This window comes from Lissotriton vulgaris, chromosome 11 (assembly GCF_964263255.1).
Source record: "Lissotriton vulgaris chromosome 11, aLisVul1.2, whole genome shotgun sequence".
In the NCBI taxonomy this organism is placed as follows: domain Eukaryota; kingdom Metazoa; phylum Chordata; class Amphibia; order Caudata; family Salamandridae; genus Lissotriton; species Lissotriton vulgaris.
The window spans coordinates 912,491,750-912,512,418 of record NC_141699.1 but is presented as its reverse complement, the minus strand read 5'-3'; the positions used below and the strand labels follow the sequence as shown (position 1 = coordinate 912,512,418).

The following is a 20,669-nucleotide window of genomic DNA, read 5'->3' as shown; positions in this document are numbered from 1 at the left end:
CATTGCATCACAGGATGTACATTATCCTTTTTAACATTACTCGTAGCCGTGAGAAAACAAATTAGGCTATTTGTTTTACGGTCATACAATTATATAATTTTAATGTCAATTAGGAAAGAACAGTTGATCAACAATTTAAAATATATTATCTTCATAACTAGCAAGACATCAAGAAAAGCAAACACTGAATACCCAGAAGAGGTTTATGACCAGCAAAGCCAAACAATGATACACAAAAAGCTGTTTCTTCAAAATTTTATTTCAGTCTTTAAATTATGGGGCCAACCTGATTCTTCTGATATGAAATTCACTTTCTTAGGAGAGGTGTCTTTTACTGAAGAATCGACACAATTGTATACATCTTCACTTCAAAAGACTCATTAAATTACTTTTTTGCAGGTCTATTAGTAACATCTTTCAATCCTCTAGGTAGGCGAGAAGAAACCATTTCCAGTACAATAGCTATATATAAATATGTACAAATATTTGAACAAGTTAAATAACTTTATATATTTTTTGCAGGTCAATTCATACATTTAGACAATAAAAACTGGTGATCATTTGAGTGAGTTCGACATCAGTACCTAATTCCTACCATTTCCACCTTTTGCTTGTTTGCGCAGTGTAAGTATCCAATTCACTTCCCAATTTTGGAACTTTTAAACCTTTTCAGAGAATAACTGTTTCATGTAGCCCAATTCACATAATATGTATATCGTACTTCACTGTGATATCGTAAACTTGACTGTAAAAAAAAAAATGCAGCAAAGACATTTTATTATGCACCTTTACTTTTTTAATGTGGAAATGCAATGTATTTATGGATATTTAAAAAAGTATCATTTTTCATCACATAGTGAAACAGACCGAAACTCCTGTAGAGAAAGGCTCATCGAGGGCTTACCCGACAATGGATTTATCTGCAGAGACGAGTTTTGAAACCTTCATTTGTAAACCAACCATCATTGTATGCACAAACCTCAAAGGACGCACGTCACCTGAGACCAGGCATTACTTTAAGGAACATGTAAATTGTAGCCACTGCCTCAGATGCATACTTAAGTACTAAAATGGCAGTAAAGTGAAAGGTGAAATACGAACGCTTCTACACAAAGCAACATACATCTATGATGAATAGCTACATTGTTTGTCAGTCAATTATTTAAATTTCCATTCGAGCTTATCTGGAATATTGAGTTCACAGAACCCAATTGTGTTTTTCCCCCTGGACTGGGTATTGAAGTATGATGTGGGCACACAATACAATTCCATTTTGTTGTTGCAATATATCGCAAACTGGTGACATCTCCTCTAGATTGAGCTCATGAAATAAGTTGTATACTGTACCTGAACACTGTCATTATAGCATGCATAAAATACCGAATAAATAATCTTTTAAGAAGGGCTGCTCAAAATTAGGGTAGAAAATAAATCTGCATGCCCAACATTTTATAGAAACCCGTTCCAGAAATGCATAATCTGATTTTTTTTCTAAAATACAAGTCTATTGGGTATTTGCCAATACTACTACTCTACGATTACATAGCACCAAAAGAAAAACAATTCAGATTTGAATAATCATGAATAAGGTTGTTCACTTACAGAACCAATATTGGCGAAAAATGAATCCGAATCCCTTCAAACACTCAATTAATACTGAACACTTGAAGCATTAGGGCATAGCTAGAAAACGAAAAAAGTAATATACTAAACAGGACATTCGCTAAAACAAAATATGGCTGAGCTATAAGACAACCTGTCACAAAAGGAAAATAAATGCAAGTTTGAAAACTATTGCACTGGAATTCGCTAGAAGATCGTCTCAGAAGGGTAAGAGGACAATGATTGGGAAGTTGAAGTTAGTAATTACATTAATCATTTGCAGATTTGGTGAAACAATTTTAATACTTGAGCAAATAAGGCCAAAAAATAACCAGTAAGAATGCAATTTACCAGGTTCTAGTCTTAAATCATCATCCTATGCTACACCGATTGCTCCTCTTGTGTATAAGTGAATACAAATAATTTGCTTAATGGTCATTTAAATGCTGCAGTACATAAGAAATATTATATCAGCACTTCCATGAGATCATATGTATTCAGTTACAATGGAGCATTCATTGTTTTCAAAAAATACCCCATACCCTTTAATATCAGGTAATAGTTACAGACTAATACAATAACATTCCTTTGCTGTACAAATGAAACATATTTAAAAAGAAATGAGCAGTCTAGGAGTTATGTACAAAAGACACCAGCAAGAGTATCTGAAATTAAATTCAGTGTGCCACTGCTAGATCCACTGTTTGAAATAACTTCAAAGTAAAATTAACGGAACCTTAGGACATAATCCCAGGTTTTACGCAGTCAATTCTCAAATCAAATCATATCCAAGTGTAACAAAGAAGGAAAAATGATCTAGAAAGCAGTTGAAAGGCATAGGTACTGTATTTACAACGTTTCTAATCAGTCTCAGGTATTTAAATTTGCACGATCGATTTATGTCAAGACAGCTGTTTTAGCCAAAAAGCTCAAATCGTAGTTACATTTGTCCCGTTTGATTACAGGTAAAGCACTGCACAACTAGATATTGTGTTTTATCTCAAGGCATACAATCTTATGCTATGGTGCCAACTATGCACAGGTCGCATTGTGCTCATCTCAAACAAGACAGACATACTGATAGGCCATCAGATTTGCAAGCATGCACCCTTCTGCATAAAACTACACAAACACAATTGTTGTCCTGAATCAAATTAGCATATACAGGTGTCTGATGAACCTATGATCTCATTGCTTTCAGGACTTCTAAAACAAGCAGTGTCTTCGCATTCGCAAATGACGCAAATATTAAGAAATAAAGTCCACATTGTGCTATAATGTGCAAGAAAGCAGCAGCTATTTTTTATGAACTTGGACCAAATAAAAAAATAAGAAAAACAAAAAACCGTTCACTGAACAGCAGATTAGCGGTAATGTTCCTCATAAATCGATGCTGATGCTGATTTTACTTGGACGATTTTAAGGTTTCAATGGAGATCTAGGCTTCTTGCTGAGCTGGCTTCTTCAAATCCCTTATCTGTTTCACTAGGTAGGTCTTCTCATCATTAAATTGTTCATCTTCAGTCCTGTCATTCTGGAACTTGCTAAGAAACTCGATGAGTTTGGTCTGGTTCTTGAGAAGGATGTCTAGAATAGGCTGTGTCTTGTTGGGATTGGCTACGAACACCTGTAACCAATAAAATGGTTCGGATAAATTAATAAATCAGGACATTTTTTGACTAGCTAGCACAGGCATGAACATTCGCAGTAGTTAAGTAGGGATCACAATACCCATGAAGATTAAAACAGCAATTACAAGTAGCTTGGTTTACTGACTCCTGTAATCCCAAGACTGCAGAGCTCTTCCCCAGACTAATCCATGTGCTGAAGAAAATGTGAGTCTGGGCAAATGCCATCACTATCCAGCGCAATGGACACCAAAATATTCACATCAACACGCCCACTAACTTTCACTTCAGTTGCTAATTCCTTCTACAAGAGCTTTCGCTCAACAGGCAGAGATGAGTTGCTGACTGGGTCGCCCAGAACAGCAGCAGCAGTAGTAGGATCATCATATACTGTGGTGAATATAATACTTGGTATATGTAGGAACGTAAAAAATATATTCCGATATGCGTGCTTTTTTTTTTAAGCACTAGGTTTAACCTCTCTTGGGGCTCGGGGACTGTCAACCAAACTTCAGAGACTGAATGCTTTGTGTAAGGTAACATTTTAAACGCAGCCTTTTATGAAAGACTAGCATGACACAATGACAGGTCGTTGGGTTGATATGAGAAGTGAAAAGCATCAACAGTTTGTTCAATATGAGAGAATAGACTTCTGTGTCACGTAATATTTGAAGCATTGTGTGGTTAAGTATATGCATCGGCTAAGCAGACTCAAAAGAGACCGCTCTACATAGCAGAACATGACACGAAGAAAGGACAACCCTTAATCAGGAATTGGTTTTGGGTGGCAGTTCGTAACAGATTGGATAGAGGAAATTAAATCTGTTGAATTAAATTCGTTTTAATACTTTCATGCCCAACTACGATGGTAATGACAACATCAGACAGTAGGAAGTTAAACACTTTTGCGATACAGAAAAGGGGCCGGGGCACTACTCTACTTCCGGTGGACCTTTTCTGTATTTGCACAGTTCAGAATTTTAAAGGTATCAGATACCCAAGAAATCCAAGTAAGAGTGTTACACATAAGAATCTACTGCAACAACTTTTTTAGGCAAGGGTGGTCTGATCCCATATTGGTTCGGAGGAGACAATGTCTTTGTGGAGAGACACCCTAAAGAGAAGGGGAATATTTATGAAGGACACGTTACTTACCTTCTGTATCTCTCGCTTTCTGGAGGATACTGCCTCCAACACAAGATTCCACCCCTTCTGGATATCTCCAGAGCCTAGACCGGAGGCAGAAACTCAAAACAGTGCTCCTGTGTTCCAGTATTTGGTACTGTGTGGCTCTGATCAAGCCTCGTTCCACTGCAGAAGTGACAAACTGAGCTGCTTGTAAGAACCACCTATGTGTTCGGAAGTCAGTATGTTGCAGAAGTTTGTCCAGGCCCCCAAATGCTGAGCCCATTGGCAGGTTAGAAGGATCAGTGTATAGATTTGTAAACTGGGACATTTTTAGATTGAGACCATTCCACAGAAAAGGTAGGTGGGAGAGCATTGAAGAATCTGCCGTTAGAGTATACACCAGAAGGAAAATGCTACTTACCAGTATGCAGCTGTTCTTGGCATATAGAGATGCAGAGTTACACACTGTGCATAGATGGCCACCTAGTGTTGGGCCCGGATGTTTGCAGTTTGTTTTTGTTGTAGAAAAGTCTTTGGAAGTCACAGGATAGGAGACTTCTCCTTTGGATCATACTGCGCATGGGCATCGGCTCCATTCACAGATTGTTTTTCGCCATTTGGGTAGGGATGGAGTCTTACAAGAAAGTAGTGATGTCCATGTAATTTGTGTCTAATTAAGATTATACTAAAACAGATAAGGTAGCCGGGGAGGTGGGTGGGCGTGTGTAACTCTGCAGCTCTACATGCCAAGAACAGATGCATACTGGTAAGTAGCATTTTCCGTTCGAGGCATATGAGCTGCAGATTGCACACTGTGCATAGATTATATAGCAGTACCCACCTTTAGCGGCGACCACCAGTATATGTTGCAGTTGTTTGAAACAGGGTTTTTAGTACAGCCTGGCCCACAGTTGCTTGTTATTTAGTTTGCACATCTACACAATTGTGTTTTGTGAATGTGTGCGGTGTAGACCATGTAGCTGCTTTGCATATATCATCTAGGGGAATGTTCCCCAAAAATGCCATTGAAGCCCCCATTTTTAATTCATCGGTAACTATGAATTACATATGTTTTTTCTTTGTTCCAAATTATCATTGCTGTATCAACAAATTGAAACTTTTCTATCCATTATTTTGAAATGTAATATAAAGATAACCAACAAATTAGTCGTACTTGGTATAGATCATACTGTTACTAGGCCCAGACCAATTTCTTATTTCCTTTTTCTCTATATGGCTGCAGTCAGAGCTTGTATTACTAGAGAATGGGTCAGCCAGGATCCCCCCACGTTTTCTATGTGGCGGGAAAAATTATTATTTATGTATAACATGGAATCTGCTATCTATAAGCTTAAGGGGGTTAAAAAAAGAACTATGGGGAAAAAAATGTGGGCACCGATTGCCGAATGGATCTGACTTAATTGCCTGTACTCTCTGCTGCATTTATTTATTTATTTTTTTGTTTGTTTCTCTGTCAAAAATTATTATATTTTTTGTTCCTTTTTCTGAAGATACTGTGTTATCTTACTTATTATTATGCTTTGCTGTATTCCCTTGCAATAAAACAATAAAACTTTCAAAAAAAAAAAAAAAAAAGAAGCCCCCATTTTTCTTGTAGAATAGGCTTTGGGAGGAATAGATAACGTACGTTTAGCTTTGTGGTAACAGATTTGTATGCATTTAATAATCCACCTAGCTATCTCAGATTTTGATAAGGGGTTACCTTTATGTGGTGGTGAAAAAGACACAAAAAGTTTAGTTTTACGAAAAGTTTGTGTCCTTTCAATGTAGTAAAGCAATGCTCTTTTGACATCCAAGGTGTGAAGAGCTCTTTCGGCGACTGTTTGTGGCTGCGAGAAAAATACGGGCAGCTCAACAGACTGATTCAGATGGAAGGGTGAAATGACTTTTGGAAGGAACAAATAGTTTCTTACCCGTCGGTGTAGTTTTGCAGCTTGAAGATCTTTCTGGATTCATTATGCTGTGCATTATTCCGCAATCTGGTGGTTGGGTCCGGATTCGTAGTCTTTTTTCTCTCTTTTTTTTTTGTAGCCCAGGTGGGCGTCGACGCTCCACCATTTGGTGCACCTTCGTGACGTCGGCACGCTTCCTGCGGAAGCTCCCACCCTTGGGCGCCATCTTCGGATTCTTTCTTTCCTCTTTTTTTTTTCTTGTGGTGAATCCATGGCTATGTGTATTAAACTTTCCTTCGACGTAAACTTCTTCACGTATATTTGTCTTGTTAAACGTTCCTATTTTACTCTATGTCCTTCCACCTTCTCCAGCCTCATCTTTCTGGCGGAGGTGGGTGGGTTCGCTAGTGAATCCAGAAAGATCTTCAAGCTGCAAAACTACACCGACAGGTAAGAAACTATTCGTTTTGCAGCGTTAATCTTTCTGGATTCACTATGCTGTGCATAGATTTCGTAGCGGTTTTGTCACTCATGTGGCGGCTGGGTGGAAGATGAGCGTTGGTTGTTAAAGATATGTTGAAGCACTCTTTGGCCCACTTGTGCTTCCTTGTTCATCTGCACATCTACGCAATAGTGTTTAGTGAAAGTGTGCACTGAAGCCCATGTTGCCGCCAGGCATATGTCTTGGATAGGCGTGTTTGCCAGGAAGGCGATCGTTGCCCCTTTCTTTCTGGTTGAGTGGGCTCGTGGCCCCTCCGTGAGCTCTTCACCAGCTTGCTTGTGGCAGAGCTGTATTGTTTTGGCAATCCATCTTGCTATGGTGTTCTTAGTCACTGGTCTACCCAGGAGACTCCTTGCGAAGGACGCAAAGAATTGTTTCATCTTCCTGTGTTCTTTTGTCCTTTCTATATAGTGCATTACTGCCCCAGAGTGTGGAGCGCCCTCTCCGCGTTTGACGTGGGCTTCTGGAAGAAGCTAGGTATCTGGATACTTTGGTTCATGTGAAATTTAGATACTACCTTGGGCATGAAATGCGGGTCTGTCCTCATCACGACCCTGTCACTGTGTATTTGTATGTACGGTTCTTGCAGCGTCAAAGCTTGTAGCTCGCTTACTCTGCGTAGCGATGTTATTGCTACTAGAAAGGCTGTCTTCATTGTCAGCATTTCTAGTGACGCTTTATGGATGGGTTCAAACGGCGGCTTCATGAGTTCCGTCAGTACCACGTTTAAGTTCCATGCCGGCGGCGGCATCCTCTTGGGTGGCGCTATTCTCTTCGCTCCTTCCAAGAACCTTTTAACTACTCTGGAAGTGAAGAAACTTCTTCCTGTTTCTCCTCTTGTGTATGCCACAATCGCTGCCAGGTGAACCCTCAGCGAGGACGAGCTTCGTTTCGCTTTGATCAGGTGCGTGAGGTATCTAAGTACTGTAGACTCTCTCGTCAGTTTTCTCTGCAGGTTTTTCCTATGGCACCACTGCGTGAACCTCTTCCATTTTTCCCCATAGCACTTCCGCATGCTGGGTCTCCTTGCTTCTCTCAGCACCCGAAGTGTGCTCTCTGGTAGTTTTAGATGTGCGAACTCTAAGTCCTCAGGAGCCACGCTGACAGGCTGAGGCTTTCTGGTTCTGGGTGTAGAACTTGTCCCCCTTCCATGGAGAGAAGGTCTCTTCTTTTTGGGAACTTGTGTGCTCTGCCCTGCGACATCTCCATAATCTGAGAGTACCAAGTCTGCCTCGCCCATTGGGGAGCCACCAGGATGAGTCATGTTGCTCGACCTGCACTTGTTCAGGACTCTGGGGATCAGTGGCGTCGGTGGAAAAGCGTAGGCAAATTTCTTTGACCAGCTTGTCCATAGGGCATTCCCATGGGACATCGGTTCCTGTTCCCTCGATGCAAAGTGTTGGCATTTTGCATTCTGGCGTGTTGCAAACAGGTCTATTGTTGGTGTGCCCCACCTCCTGAACAGTTTCTCTGTCTCCTGGCAGTTCAGCTCCCATTCGTGGGACACCGACGCTTGCCTGCTGAGCCAATCCGCTTCCACATTGTCCTTTCCTGGCAGGTGTATGGCAAGCAGGTCTATCCTGAGTGGGATCTTGCTCACCGTCCTCACTGTCAGAACTTGCCCCTTCTGGTAGTGACGTTTCTCCCTCAGCAGGCTGAGTGTTCTCTTCTCGCTGGGTGTCACTCTGCATTCGACCGTGTTGATCAGGGCTCCCAGGAAGATTTTCACTTGTTCTGGGTCCATGGAGCACTTTCTCCAGTGGATGGAGAAGCCCAGGTTCGTGAGCGTTCTTGTGACCTGTTCTGCGTGAACTTTGCACCTCGTGTAAGAGCTTGCTAACACGAGCCAGTCGTCCAGGTAGGGGTACACATGAATACCCTCCCTTCGTAGGTGTGCGGCCACCGCCGCGAGGCATTTGGTAAAGACCCTTGGCGCTGACTTGAGTCCGAAAGCCAGTGTTGTGAACTGGTAGTGGTCTTCGTTCACTTTGAATCTTAACATGTGTTTGTGTTTCCTGTTCATGGGGATGTGCAGGTATGCGTCCTTTAGGTCTATGGTGGACAAGTAGTCCCCGGGCCTTATTTGTGGGATGACCTCTTGCAGGGAAGTCATCTTGAACTTTTGAGTTTTTACGTAGGTGTTCAGGAACCGTAGGACCAGGATGGGTCTTAGGCTTTCGTCCACCTTTGGTACTAGGAAGTAGTTTGAGTACACCCCCTTGTTCCGTTCTCTGTGCGGGACTTGTTCTATGGCCTCTTTGAGGAGCAGTTCTTGAGCTTCCTCTTGGAGCAACTGCAGTTCTTTGCCCTTGTGAACCCCTTCTTTTTGGCTTTCTGCTTGGTGGATATCTTTCCAACTCTATGCAGTATCCGTGCTGTATAATGTTTAGTATCCACTTGTCTGTGGTTATTTTTCTCCACTCGTGTAGAAAAAATATCAACCTTCCCCCTACTGGTGTTGTGTGTTCTCTTGAGTCGTGTCCGTGTGAGCCTCCCCTTAGCTGTTGGTGCTCTCCCCCCTGAGGCTTTGGGTGGGTGAGCGCCTCCTTCCTCACGGAGTCACTTTTGGGGGGTTGATCACCACCTCTCCGTCTCTGGCCCCGTCCGTTTCCTCTCCCTCGAAAGGACTGGCCCCTATTCTGGGAGTTCCAATTCTGCCTCTGTTGACCCTGGTGCCATTGGCTGTCACTCTGTTGACCATGGTGGTGCGACTGTTGCGAATGTGATTGCTGGTTTCCCCCTCTACCATTTGGTCGCCTTGTGGGGGTGCCTCTCCGCATCCCCCTGAATTGTAGGGCTCCCATTGATTTGGCGGTCTCTTTGTCCTTCTTCAGCTGAGCCAGTTTGTCATCTACTGATGCTCCGAACAGCGTCTCCCCGTTGAAGGGGGTGTTCAGGATGTTGTTCTGCACTTCTGCCTTGAAGCCCGATATTCTGAGCCAGGCTTGCCATCTCTCAGTGATGCCTATGGCCATCAGCCTGCTAGATGTTTCTGCCCCATCTAGGGCTGTCTTTAGGCATGCGTTTGCTATGTCCTTTCCCCCCTCCACGAGGTGGGCTGCCCTCTGCCTGTACTCCTCAGGCATGTGTTTCAGCAACTGGCTCATCTCATCCCAGTGCTGATATTGGTGTCTATTCAGGAGTGCATTGGAGTTTGCAATCCTCCAATGCATAGCAGCATTTCTTTAAATTTTTCTGCCAGTGAGGTCCATCCTCCTGCTTTCCTTATCCGGTGGTGGCCCAGATGTGGTTGGCACGTTGGCCCTTCTTCTGGCAGTTGCCACGGTGCCCTGGATATAAGGGGGGTCCCCGGAGGAGAACTTGTATTTCTTCTCCGTCCTCGGGGTCACTGACATGCATGTGGCCTGTTCCTTGAAGGCTTCAGTCCCTTGGGCCGTGACGCTCTTCAGCATGGGCACTAAACTGCTTTTCGTCTGCGAGGGGAGCAAAGTTTCTAGCAGGAAGTCAGCCTTTGTCTGTTCCTCCTCCAACTTCACATTGTAGACTGCTGCAGCCTTCTTGACGACCTCATAGTAAGCCCCGATGTTGTCTGGCGGCGAAGGCCTCGAAGGGTATGTCTCCACAGGTTCCTCTGGGTTATCGGCCTCGAGATCCTACCATTCTTCCTCTAGCGACGCCGAGGATTCTGAGTAGTAGCTCTCGCGGAGGTAATCTCCTTCCGAGCGGTAGAAGTCCTCCTCTTCTCCCTCATCTGTGGGGTTTGGAGTTTTCGGCGGCTCCTCGGCCTCGAAGTCCTCCTGCACCTCTACCTCTTCGGCAGACGCAGCGGTCTTCGAGGGAATCGAGTAGGTCTTCGAGGGAATCAAGTAGTTCTTCATTTTTTCCTCGAAGTCTCTCTTCCTCTGGCGCATACTCTCCATTTCGGCCTCAAGCCTTCTTCTCTTTTTCTCCATCTCTGCCGCTTGCTCGGCGTCGAGCTTCTCAGCTGGTCTCTTCGACGGTACCTTCGACGTCGAGGCCATTCTGATCGTCTTCTCGCTCGAGGGTCCCTTCTCGAGGGCCTGCTTCGACGACCTTTGCTTTTCGCTGGTCTTTGCCATCTGGGAGTCCTTATCGAAGGATCCGCTGGGCCTTTCGGAGGATGCGGCTTCGGACGTCGAAACTTTCGTCGCCGGCGCTCCTTTCGAGGACTTAGCCTCTGTTTTTCGGGGTTCTCCCTCAGGCTTTCTAGGCCCTGTCTGGGTTTTCGGGGTCGTAGACTCTCCTACCTTTTTTGAAGGTCTCCCATCGGTCTCTGTGACCGTGAAGTCATCTGGTCCCTCGGCGATGTTCTCCTCTTCGTCGGAGGAGGCACCCAGCTGGTAGAGGGTCGGCGTGGTCCCTTTCCCTTGCATCGTGTGGTGGGCCACCCTCTGTCTCTCTCGAACTCTCAAAGTCTTCGGCGTGAAGATTGAACAGGTGTTGCAATCCTCGCTGGAGTGGTCGATCGGCAGGCAGAGGTTGCAGACCGGATGCTGGTCCTTCTGCGCGTACTTGTGGTGGCAATTTCGGCAGAACTTGAATGGGGTGTTGTCCATGTGCTCGCTCAGGGGGCCCCCTGCGCGCGCTTTCTCCTTGGCCGTCGAAAATCACGAGGTTTTCTCCTCTTTCTTCCTTCTGGCTCTAGGAGGTCTTCTTCTCCGACTTCCCTCTGTCCTTTTTCCTCAAAAACTTGGTGTATTTCCTTCTTTTCTCCTGAAACTTCTCCGGAGCTTCATGCCACGATCCAGACCCAACGGCGGAAAAAAGAATCTGAAGATGGCGCCCAAGGGTGGGAGCTTCCGCAGGAAGCGTGCCGACGTCACGAAGGTGCACCAAATGGTGGGACGTCCACGCCCACCTGGGCTACAAAAAAAAAAAAAAGAGAAAAAAAAAAAAAGACTACGAATCCGGACCCAACCACCAGATCGCGGAATAATGCACAGCATAGTGAATCCAGAAAGATTCACGCTGCAAAATTTAGGATTAGTACGTAGAACCACTTTATTATGATGCTTTTGCAGAAAGGGTTCTTGAATGGTAAATGCTTGTAGTTCACTAACTCTTCTGAGAGAAGTAATAGCTACTAGGAAAGCTACTTTCCAAGTTAGGAATTGCAACTCACATTAATGTAACGGTTCAAAGGGAGGTCCCATTAACCGTGTGAGAACAATGTTTAAGTTCCACACTGGTGAAGGTGGTGTTCTGGGAGGGATTTTTTTTTTGAGTCCTTCCATTAAAGCCTTTATGGCAGGTACTCTGAAAAGAGATAGATGTTGTCTATTTTGTAAGAATGCTGCAATGGCCGCAAGGTGCAGTCTGATGGGCGTGTAAGCTATATTACACTTCTGAAGGTGTAATAGGTATCCTATGATGTGTTGAAAGAACACATCTAAAGGATTGATGTGGTTGTTTTGATATGTATATTACGAACCGTTTCCACTTCGCTGCATAACATGCTCTAGTGGTGGGACGTCTAGCTTCTTTAATAACGTTCATACAGTCTGGAGGGAGGTTAAGGTAACCAAACTATGACTTCAGGAGCCAGATCGCAAGGTTGAGCTGCGCTGGGTCCGTGTGTCTGATCCCTCCATGGTTCTGTGTTAATAGGCGTGGAGGTAGGCTTAGTTTCTGGTGTGGTACCACAGAAAGTTGCAGCAGGTGGTGTACCACGGTTGTCTGGCTCAAGTTGGAGCAACTAGAATAAGTGTTAGGGAATGTTTCTGTAGTTTGCGTACCACTAACGGAAGTAGTGGGAGAGGAGGAAAAGCGTACGCAAATTTTCCGGACCAGTTCATCCATATCGCATTGCCTTTGGACAGTGGGTGTTGATATTTGGCGGCGAAGTTTAGGCATTTTGTGTTTTCGTGGGTGGCGAAGAGGTCTATCTGAGGTTTTCCCCACAGTTAAAAGAATGGTTGAAGAACTTGCGGATGAAGTTCCCATTCGTGGATCTGCTGTGTCTGTCGACTTAGCAGATCTGCCATGGTGTTTTGTACTCATGAAACATGTTGGGCTAAGAGGAAGATCTTTAGTGGTAAAGCCCATCTCCATATCTGCTGAGCTAACAGAGCTTCAGAGAGTGTGTCCCCCCTTGTTTGTTTATGTAATACATTGCTGTCATTGTCCGTGCGGACTAAGACAGCTTTGCCTAAGACTTGCTTTTGGAATGCTTTCAGGGATAGAAATACAGCTAGTAACTCCAAGTGGTTGATGTGGAGTAATCTTTGTTGCGGTGTCCACCTGCCTTACATGGTGTGATGCAGTAGGTGAGCTCCCCAGCCGGAGAGAGATGCGTCCGCTGTTATGACTATTTGAGGAACTGGCTCTAGAAACGGTTGGCCTTTTGAAAGGTTTTTGGTGTTCCACCATTGCAGAGAACGATGAGTCCGACTGTCTACTAACATTAGGTCTGGTAATTCGCCTTGAGCCTGGTTCCATTGTCGTGCTAAGCACTCTTGAAGTGGACGCATTTGTAGTCTTGCGTGAGGTACCATGAATATGCAAGATGCCATCATTCCTATGAGCTGCATGAACACTTGAGCTGGAAGCAAGTGTTACAGTTTGAATTTTGTTAGGAGAGTTTGTACACTAGTTATCCTGGCTGGAGAGGGATACTCTAGTGTTAATTGGGTGTTTATTGTAGCGCCCAGATATTGTTGTAACTGTGACGGTTGCAGATGTGACTTGGTGTGATTTACTGTGAATCCCAAGTCGTGGAGCAGTTTAATTGTGGCGAGAGTGTTGTGCACACTGGCTGTATGATCTGGCTTTTATGAGCCAGTCGTCTAGATATGGGAAGACATGAATATGCTGTCTTCTTAAGTGCGCAGCATTTGGTAAACATCCTTGGTGCTGTTGTGACTCCGAATGGGAGTCCTTTGAATTGGTAGTGCTGACCGTCTAGTACAAATCTGAGATATTTTCTGTGCGCTGTGATGATAGGAATGTGGAAGTAGGCGTCCTTGCGATCCAGAGTGACAAGGAAGTCGTCTTGTAAAAGGAGCGGAAGGACCTGTTGGAGTGTGACCATATGAAAGTGGTCTGACTGTATGTACAGGTTTATGGGTACTGAGGTCTAGGATAGGCCTTAGAGATCCGTCCTTCTTTGGGATTAAGAAATACAGGGAGTATACTCCTTAGTTTTGCGGATGCATTGGAACTATTTCTATAGCATTTTTCTGCAGGAGGGATAGAACCTCCTGTCTGAGCAGTATCGAATGTTCTTGTGACATTGGACGCTGTCTGGGTGCTATGTTGGGGGGGGGGGGGGGGGGGGTAGAGGTTAGTTCGTGACAGTAACCTGACTGAATTATTTGTAGCACCCACCTGTATCCTTCATTTTTACATTAGGTCCAAATAAGTGTTGCTCATCAAAGGGCTGGTTAGGTATAGCACTTTGGACTTCACGTTTGAACCCGGAAATACGTAGCCATGAGTGTCTGCGCAGCAAAACACTGGTGTTAATTGCTCTTGAGGCAGTGTCTGCTGCATCTAATGCACAACAAATAAAGGTGTTTGTAATATTTTTTCCCTCTTGGATAAGCTCATTTGCTCTATCTTTATATCTATCAGGAAGGTGCTGCATTAATGATTCTAATTCATCATAATGTGCCCTGTCATATCTTGCCAATAATGTTTGCGTATTGGCAATACGCCACATGTTTGCTGCCTGAGACGCCGCCCTTTTACCTGATGCGTCAAGGAGCTTAGACTCTTTATCTGGTGGGGGATCTTCACCTGATGTTTGTGAATTTGCTCTTTTGTGTGCATTAGAGACCACAAGATAGTCTAATGGTACTGGGCCTTTAATATATGCTGGATCTGAAGGGGCAGCTTTATACTTTTTCTCTAAGCATGGGTTGATGACCCGCGTTCTAACTGGGTCTTTGAAGACTTCAGGTAGCTCCCTTAAGCATGGGTAAAATTGACAGGGATCTTTGCGAATTATCAAAAGTATCCATTAGGAAGTCTTCATCTACAGGGTCAGTGTGCATGTCCACCCCATGGTATTGTGCAGCCCTGTATACTAGCGGATTAAATCCCAGTGTCTTCTGGTGGGGAAGGCCTAGAGGGATATATGTCGTCTTGAGGGACGTTAGGGACGTCTGGGGTCTTGTAATCATCCCTTGGGTCAGGTGAGCCTGGAGGAATAGAGGGATCATCTGCACCAACCCCTGTATCGTCAGAGCGATCATCCCGGTTATCATCATCTGGTATGATAGAAGATGTAGGGGAGTGCTGTGGAAGGGGACCAGGTGGTGATGCACAGGTGGAGGAGTAGGGGAGGGGATCCTTAGAGGAGAGGTAGCAGTGTCCTTTGGATGAGGAGCCGGTGCAGGTGTATCCAGTGGTCGTTTTTTTTTTAACTAAGAGTTTGTCGACCAGTGGTTGGATCCTTAACAAGAGTCTTTTGTGCAGGGTCTGGATGAAATAAGTCCTCTGCAGGAGGCCGATCTTTTGGTGCTGAGGGAGTTCTTGGCACCAAACTGGGGGCTTTTAGCTTTGAAACTTGTTGTTTGGTAGTGTCTTTAGCCGGAGTCTTTTTTGGCTCCGGTGCTTTTTTGGCTCCTATTATTGTTTCGGCTCCGATGGATTTTTCGGATCCAATGATTTTTTCGAACCCGAAAAGTTTGCTTGGGTCCGAATTGGGTTTCGGTGCAGAGGGACTAGCAGTAGGCTTTGGTGCAGATTGTTTAGTTGTCGGCGTGGCGGCCGATGATATCTTTTTCGGTGCCAGTAGGTGTGCACCGGCACCGTGGGCAGACAGACTCGAGCCAGAGTCGTCAGAAGGTTTAGTAAGCTTCTTTGCCGGGCCTGAGGGCGGGGTAGTGGAAGCAGTGTCCCGGTGTGCACCAGAGTCCGAGGGCGAGGGTGTGAGCAAAACCTTTTTTGAATGCGTCTAGGAAGGGTTGGGGCCGACTGTCTTACTTACGACCCGCTGTGCTGGAGTGATGTCCTCGACTTCGGAATCTTCGGCCTCAGAATTGCTGTCGACGCCATGACGTACTGGGACGTCGACGTCCTCGTGGAAGATGTTGTCTGGAATCGAAGCAGATGACCGAGCCATTGTTCTCCTAGCTCTTCGGTCCCAGATCGTATTTTTGGAGTGGAAGGAGACACAAGCTGAACAGTCTCTGGCCTCGTGCTCCGGAGAGAGGCAAATGTTACACACATGTAGGTCGGTGTGGGGAAACTTCGACCCACATTGAGGACACTTTTTAAATGGAATCCTTTCCATGAGCTGGAAGTTGAGGCCTAGGTGGGCCCGAAGGCCTTCGTCGACGACCGGAATCGAAGACTTTGAAGTTGAAGAGTAGCGTCGACTGGAAACTCCTTCAAAACTATATTGGCGAAGCTGGTGAGTATTGCGTGCTGAAGGAAATCTGTTCCAACACAGAGCTGGAAACACATCCGGTGACATAAAAAAACTATCTGGGAATGGAGCCGATGCGCAGTATGATCCAAAGGAGGGGTCACCTAGCCTGTGACTTCCAAAGACTTTTCTACAACAAAAACAAACTGCAAACATCCGGGCCCGACACTAGGTGGGCATCTATGCACAGTGTGTAATCTGCAGCTCATATGCCTCGAACAGAGCATTACTGATAGTAAGAAACTTGTTCTTCTCATTGATACTTCTAATCACAGATTATTCACCTTTAGAAAAGATACTAGAGCAATACTTCCCAAGGTGGTAAATCTGTAGATTGGTTCTTACCAAAATGTTCTGCAGGACTGAACAGGCAAATCACCTTTCCTGTGGACCTAGCGGTCAAGGTGGTAGTGTTTCATGAACAAGTGTGCCGACACTCATGTTGCGGCCCAACAGATGTAAAAGACAGGCACCCCACATGCCAGCGCAGTGGTAGCAGGCTTGGCAGGATGGGCCTGCAATCCCTCCAAGGGCTGCTGCTTGGCCTGTACATAACCGTTCTTAATATAGAGGACTATCCACGTCAACACAATCCCCTTCGGCCACAATAAGCGGATTGTTCACCCTATGGTTTTTGGTACGCTGGATGTAAAACTTAAACCTCTTTTGGGGTCCCGACGACAGGGTCTTGCCTCCTCTTGACGGGTGAACAACAGGAGAGAACACAGTGTGTGATGGATTGCCTAATGAGAAAAGCAGCCATGACTTTTGGTATAACGGTCACCCTGGGCCTCAACACCATCTTATCTGGGTTGCAGGTGGTGTACATCGGCTGCACTGAGAGAGCTCGGCATTCACTCACACTGCCAGCTGAGGTCACCGCGATCAGGACACAGTCTGCAGGTTAAAAAGATTTAATGGGCAGCTGTGCATTTGTGTGATTGGCATGTTGACAGGTCAAGTGAGGACCAAATTAAGATCTCACTGTGGCATAACGAAGGATGTTGGAGGGCATAAATTAGTCAATCTCATCATAATAGGCGTCATAAAAAAGGGCAGTTGGTCTGATAGCACCCAATGCCGCCAGCGTACCAGAGTTCAACCTCAGGAGTTTGATCTGCAAAGCATGTGACATCAAGGGCCCGACGACTCCTGCATCGACCTCCAGAACAGACCCCTGCGGGCGCCGTACTTTCGGAGCTCAACGAGATGTCGCCTACGACCTGCATTTCTGAAGGTACTGTTTTGCGGGTCTTCCCGACTCCGTAGCTGGCCCGCGACGCCGCTGTCAGCTAGAACTGTTTGGATTTGTTGTTCACGATGCAGTGATAGCCCCAGACGGAGCTATTGACTTCCAGGAACTGTTTTTCACGTTTATTTTGATAACTGAAGATTTCCAAGTACGTGTTTGGTCTTATCTTAAGTATATAAAAATATTGGATATTTTTCTAAACTGGTGGGTTGTCTTTTTGTAGTGCTCACACTGCATTACTGTTGGTTATGTGCAAATACTTTACACGCTACCTCCAAGATACGCCCGACTGCTTGTGCCAAGAGGTTATTTTAGGAGTGTAACTCCCTTATCCTGACTAGGAAGAAGGGTCACTATTTGGACAAAGGTGCAAGCTCTTGCCAACTAGAGACCCCCATTTCTTACACCATGTTACAAACTTTTCCCAGTGCCCGATGTAGACAGACTTATCAAAAAGGGCACCTGGCAGCAAGGATGACATCCACAATTTTAGGAGTAAGATCAAATGCAGATAACTGCCACCTCGAGAACTCCACGCATTGAGCTTAAGATTTTGAAGGTTCAAGACCCTTCCCTTCTACTGAGGCAGGAGGGCCTTCTGAAGGGTTGGCCTGATTGGAGGACAGATGCTAATGTCAAGGAGTTCAGGTACCACACCCTAGTTTCTCAAACCGTAGCCACTAGGATGACTTTTTCACTATTGTTCCTGATCTTCAGAACTCGTGGTAGGAGAGGAAGCAAGGTTAAGGAATACAGGAGTCCCATGCTCCACTCTACTCAGAATGAGTCTTAGGAAAGAGCCTTAGAAACTCCAGCACACAGAAGTTTTAACATTGTGCGTTAACTGTGCCGAAAAGATCTAGCCAGGGTTCTCCCCACTCCTCGAAGTTGCCTCCACCACATTGGGATGTAACTACCAGCTGGGTTAATGTGCACTAGTGGTCAAAGATCCAACCTGGCAGTTCACAACCATGGAGATGCCTTACCACTCTAGCCAGCACCAGAGAGCCAGGACCCCACCTGCTTGTAACAATATCACATGGTGTTGGTGTGGTCCGTGAATAGCTGAGCAGCCACTCTTTGATGGGCAACAGTAGGAAGGCTTTCAGCAGCAGCAGATAGCGTGCAATTACAACAAGCTGCTGTCGACCAGATCACTGGCGAGCAGAGACCTCTGATCTCTACCTCTCCCAGATGAGATACCCATCCCAGTCACTATTGTCAACTCTAGGTGGGGCAAGGATAGGAGTCTACTGTGGTCCAACTGCAGTTGAGCTACCACTTCAAGTACTTTGCAGTCTCCTACGAAATCTGGACAAAATTCAACAGGTTCTCGTGGTGCTGGGCCCACTGAGTTTCAGGTCCCACTGCAGAGCCCGCATATGTCACTTTTATACAAAAACAACAACGGTCCCAAGCAAGGAGACAGAGAATAGTAGGAAATAAATATAGACCCAGTCAGTTCTATATTGGTGATGACATGTCCAGCCGGACAGAGGTCTTCAAAGTTTATACTTAATTAGGAGTTATAACACAACGTAATACCTTCAACATTTCACTGGTGTGGGGCACAAGCATGTACCCAACCACATCAATACATAGACACAGACACAACAGGAAAGGGCTTGCAAGGCAAGAGCAGCAGTTTCTGTAGAAATCCAATCATACAGAAAAGATTCAGTAGGTACCATTACATAGCATTGCATAGAGATTCATTACACAAGTATATGGTACTTTAGGTCGACGGCGTTGCGGACCCACTACTAAATAATGGGGTCCATCATCAGGACAAAACAATAATTGCCTTTGAATATAAGCCTCTTTTGCCACAGAGCGTGTTGGTGAGAAGCTCACAGTGGAGCAAGAAGCAATTCGGGGCCAGTGGAGCCGAGGTCTGGAGAGGATTGCCAGGGACTTAGCCAAGGGTAACGGGTTAGAATTTAATTTTCTTATGGCCTCGGGACCATGGGGCGGGAGCAAGCGTAGTGCTTTAGTTCCACGTGGTACCGCAATCCGGATGGTGCCGGTGAGCGCCGAGTCGCGCTGGGGTCATGGAGCCAGGAGGGGCCGGGTCAGTCGGCTGAATTCGAGTTCCTGGAACTCGAATTCAGAAAATTAAATTCTAACCAGTTACCCTTGGCTAATGGACCCCATTATTTAGTAGTGGGTCCGAAATTGCTCATTGACTGCAAGGTCTCACCAACCATGTCTCCATTAAGCATGGGTACATAGCCCCAGGAAACAACGGGCAAGGACCTACCAGAGGGCTAAACATTTTGACTTTTTCAGTTGTCATTTAGAAAGAATTGGGCTCACCTTACTAGTGGAAGCCTGAACTACCAAACTTTCAGGTGTAGGCACTGTGCCCAAAAATCAGGGTCGTCTGGCAAACTGCCCGTTACGTGGTGAACAGGAATAGAGCATGGACCAGATGGCCATAACGGAGTCAGTCAGACCGTCATTAAATTAAACTAAGGGTTTTGATTAAGTTCGTCACAGTTGCTAAACTTATGTAATTAGGTTAGTTTAGACTTCCAGTTGCGAATCCAGGATCTCTGCTGCATGTGTTATTAGCATGGCAATGGCAAAAGAGGCACTCTATCCGTTGGTAATCAGGGAACTGAGAACAACCCAGTATCCAGCCCACTGGAATCCAGCAAGCCCATTTAGAATTTGCCATCATTATAGTGTTGGGCCAAAACAACTCCATTGTCGTCACCATGCGATGCATTATTGAAGCAGTTTTTCAACATTAGACTAATGATGGTCTTAGTCACTGATACACTATTTGTGTTCCTCTAAAAGATTCCATCTTAGTTTATCTGCTTTTGTGTTTCTCAGATGTTTGTTCAGCTAATGCATAATCGCAGAGTTTAGATCTGAACATAATGTCTAAGGCATAGAAAGGAAGGACTCAAGAACACGATTGCTTGCTCTCAACTTTGATATATTTCTGCATTATGAAGGTTTACATGCAGACCACCTGTGCAATTGTGTAACAGTCAGTCACCCCTTGTGACAATTCCAAATCAGCACAGACTAGTTCATAACGGTCTTGGTCAGATCTTTTTAAAATGCTCCTCTCTTTAACAGGTTATTTTTCTGCATCCACCACTCAGATTTTAGAGCAGGTAGGTTTAACTTGTATTCCCTGTTTCCCAACATTCTGAGCCACTAGCTCTCATTTAGTGGCCACTTATGTGAACTCACAGTAGGAGCAAAGAATATGCATTATGCTATGGAGATAGAAAGCCTCTTCTAGAACAATCGGTCTAGGACTTTAAATAGT

General features: G+C 45.1%; 1 protein-coding gene across 4 annotated transcripts in view; it reads right to left on the bottom strand.

The window, feature by feature from the left end:
• Positions 1-241: 241 nt before the first annotated feature.
• CAB39 (calcium binding protein 39) overlaps positions 242-20,669 on the bottom strand; it is a 175,531-nt gene continuing 155,103 nt past the window's right edge. For all 4 annotated transcript variants that reach the window (XM_086944067.1, XM_086944065.1, XM_086944066.1 and 1 more), the window contains one exon: positions 242-3,229. In XM_086944067.1, coding sequence (XP_086800193.1) covers positions 3,041-3,229 — 189 coding nt within the window. In that variant the 3' untranslated portion in view covers positions 242-3,040. The remainder of the gene's footprint in view (positions 3,230-20,669) is intronic.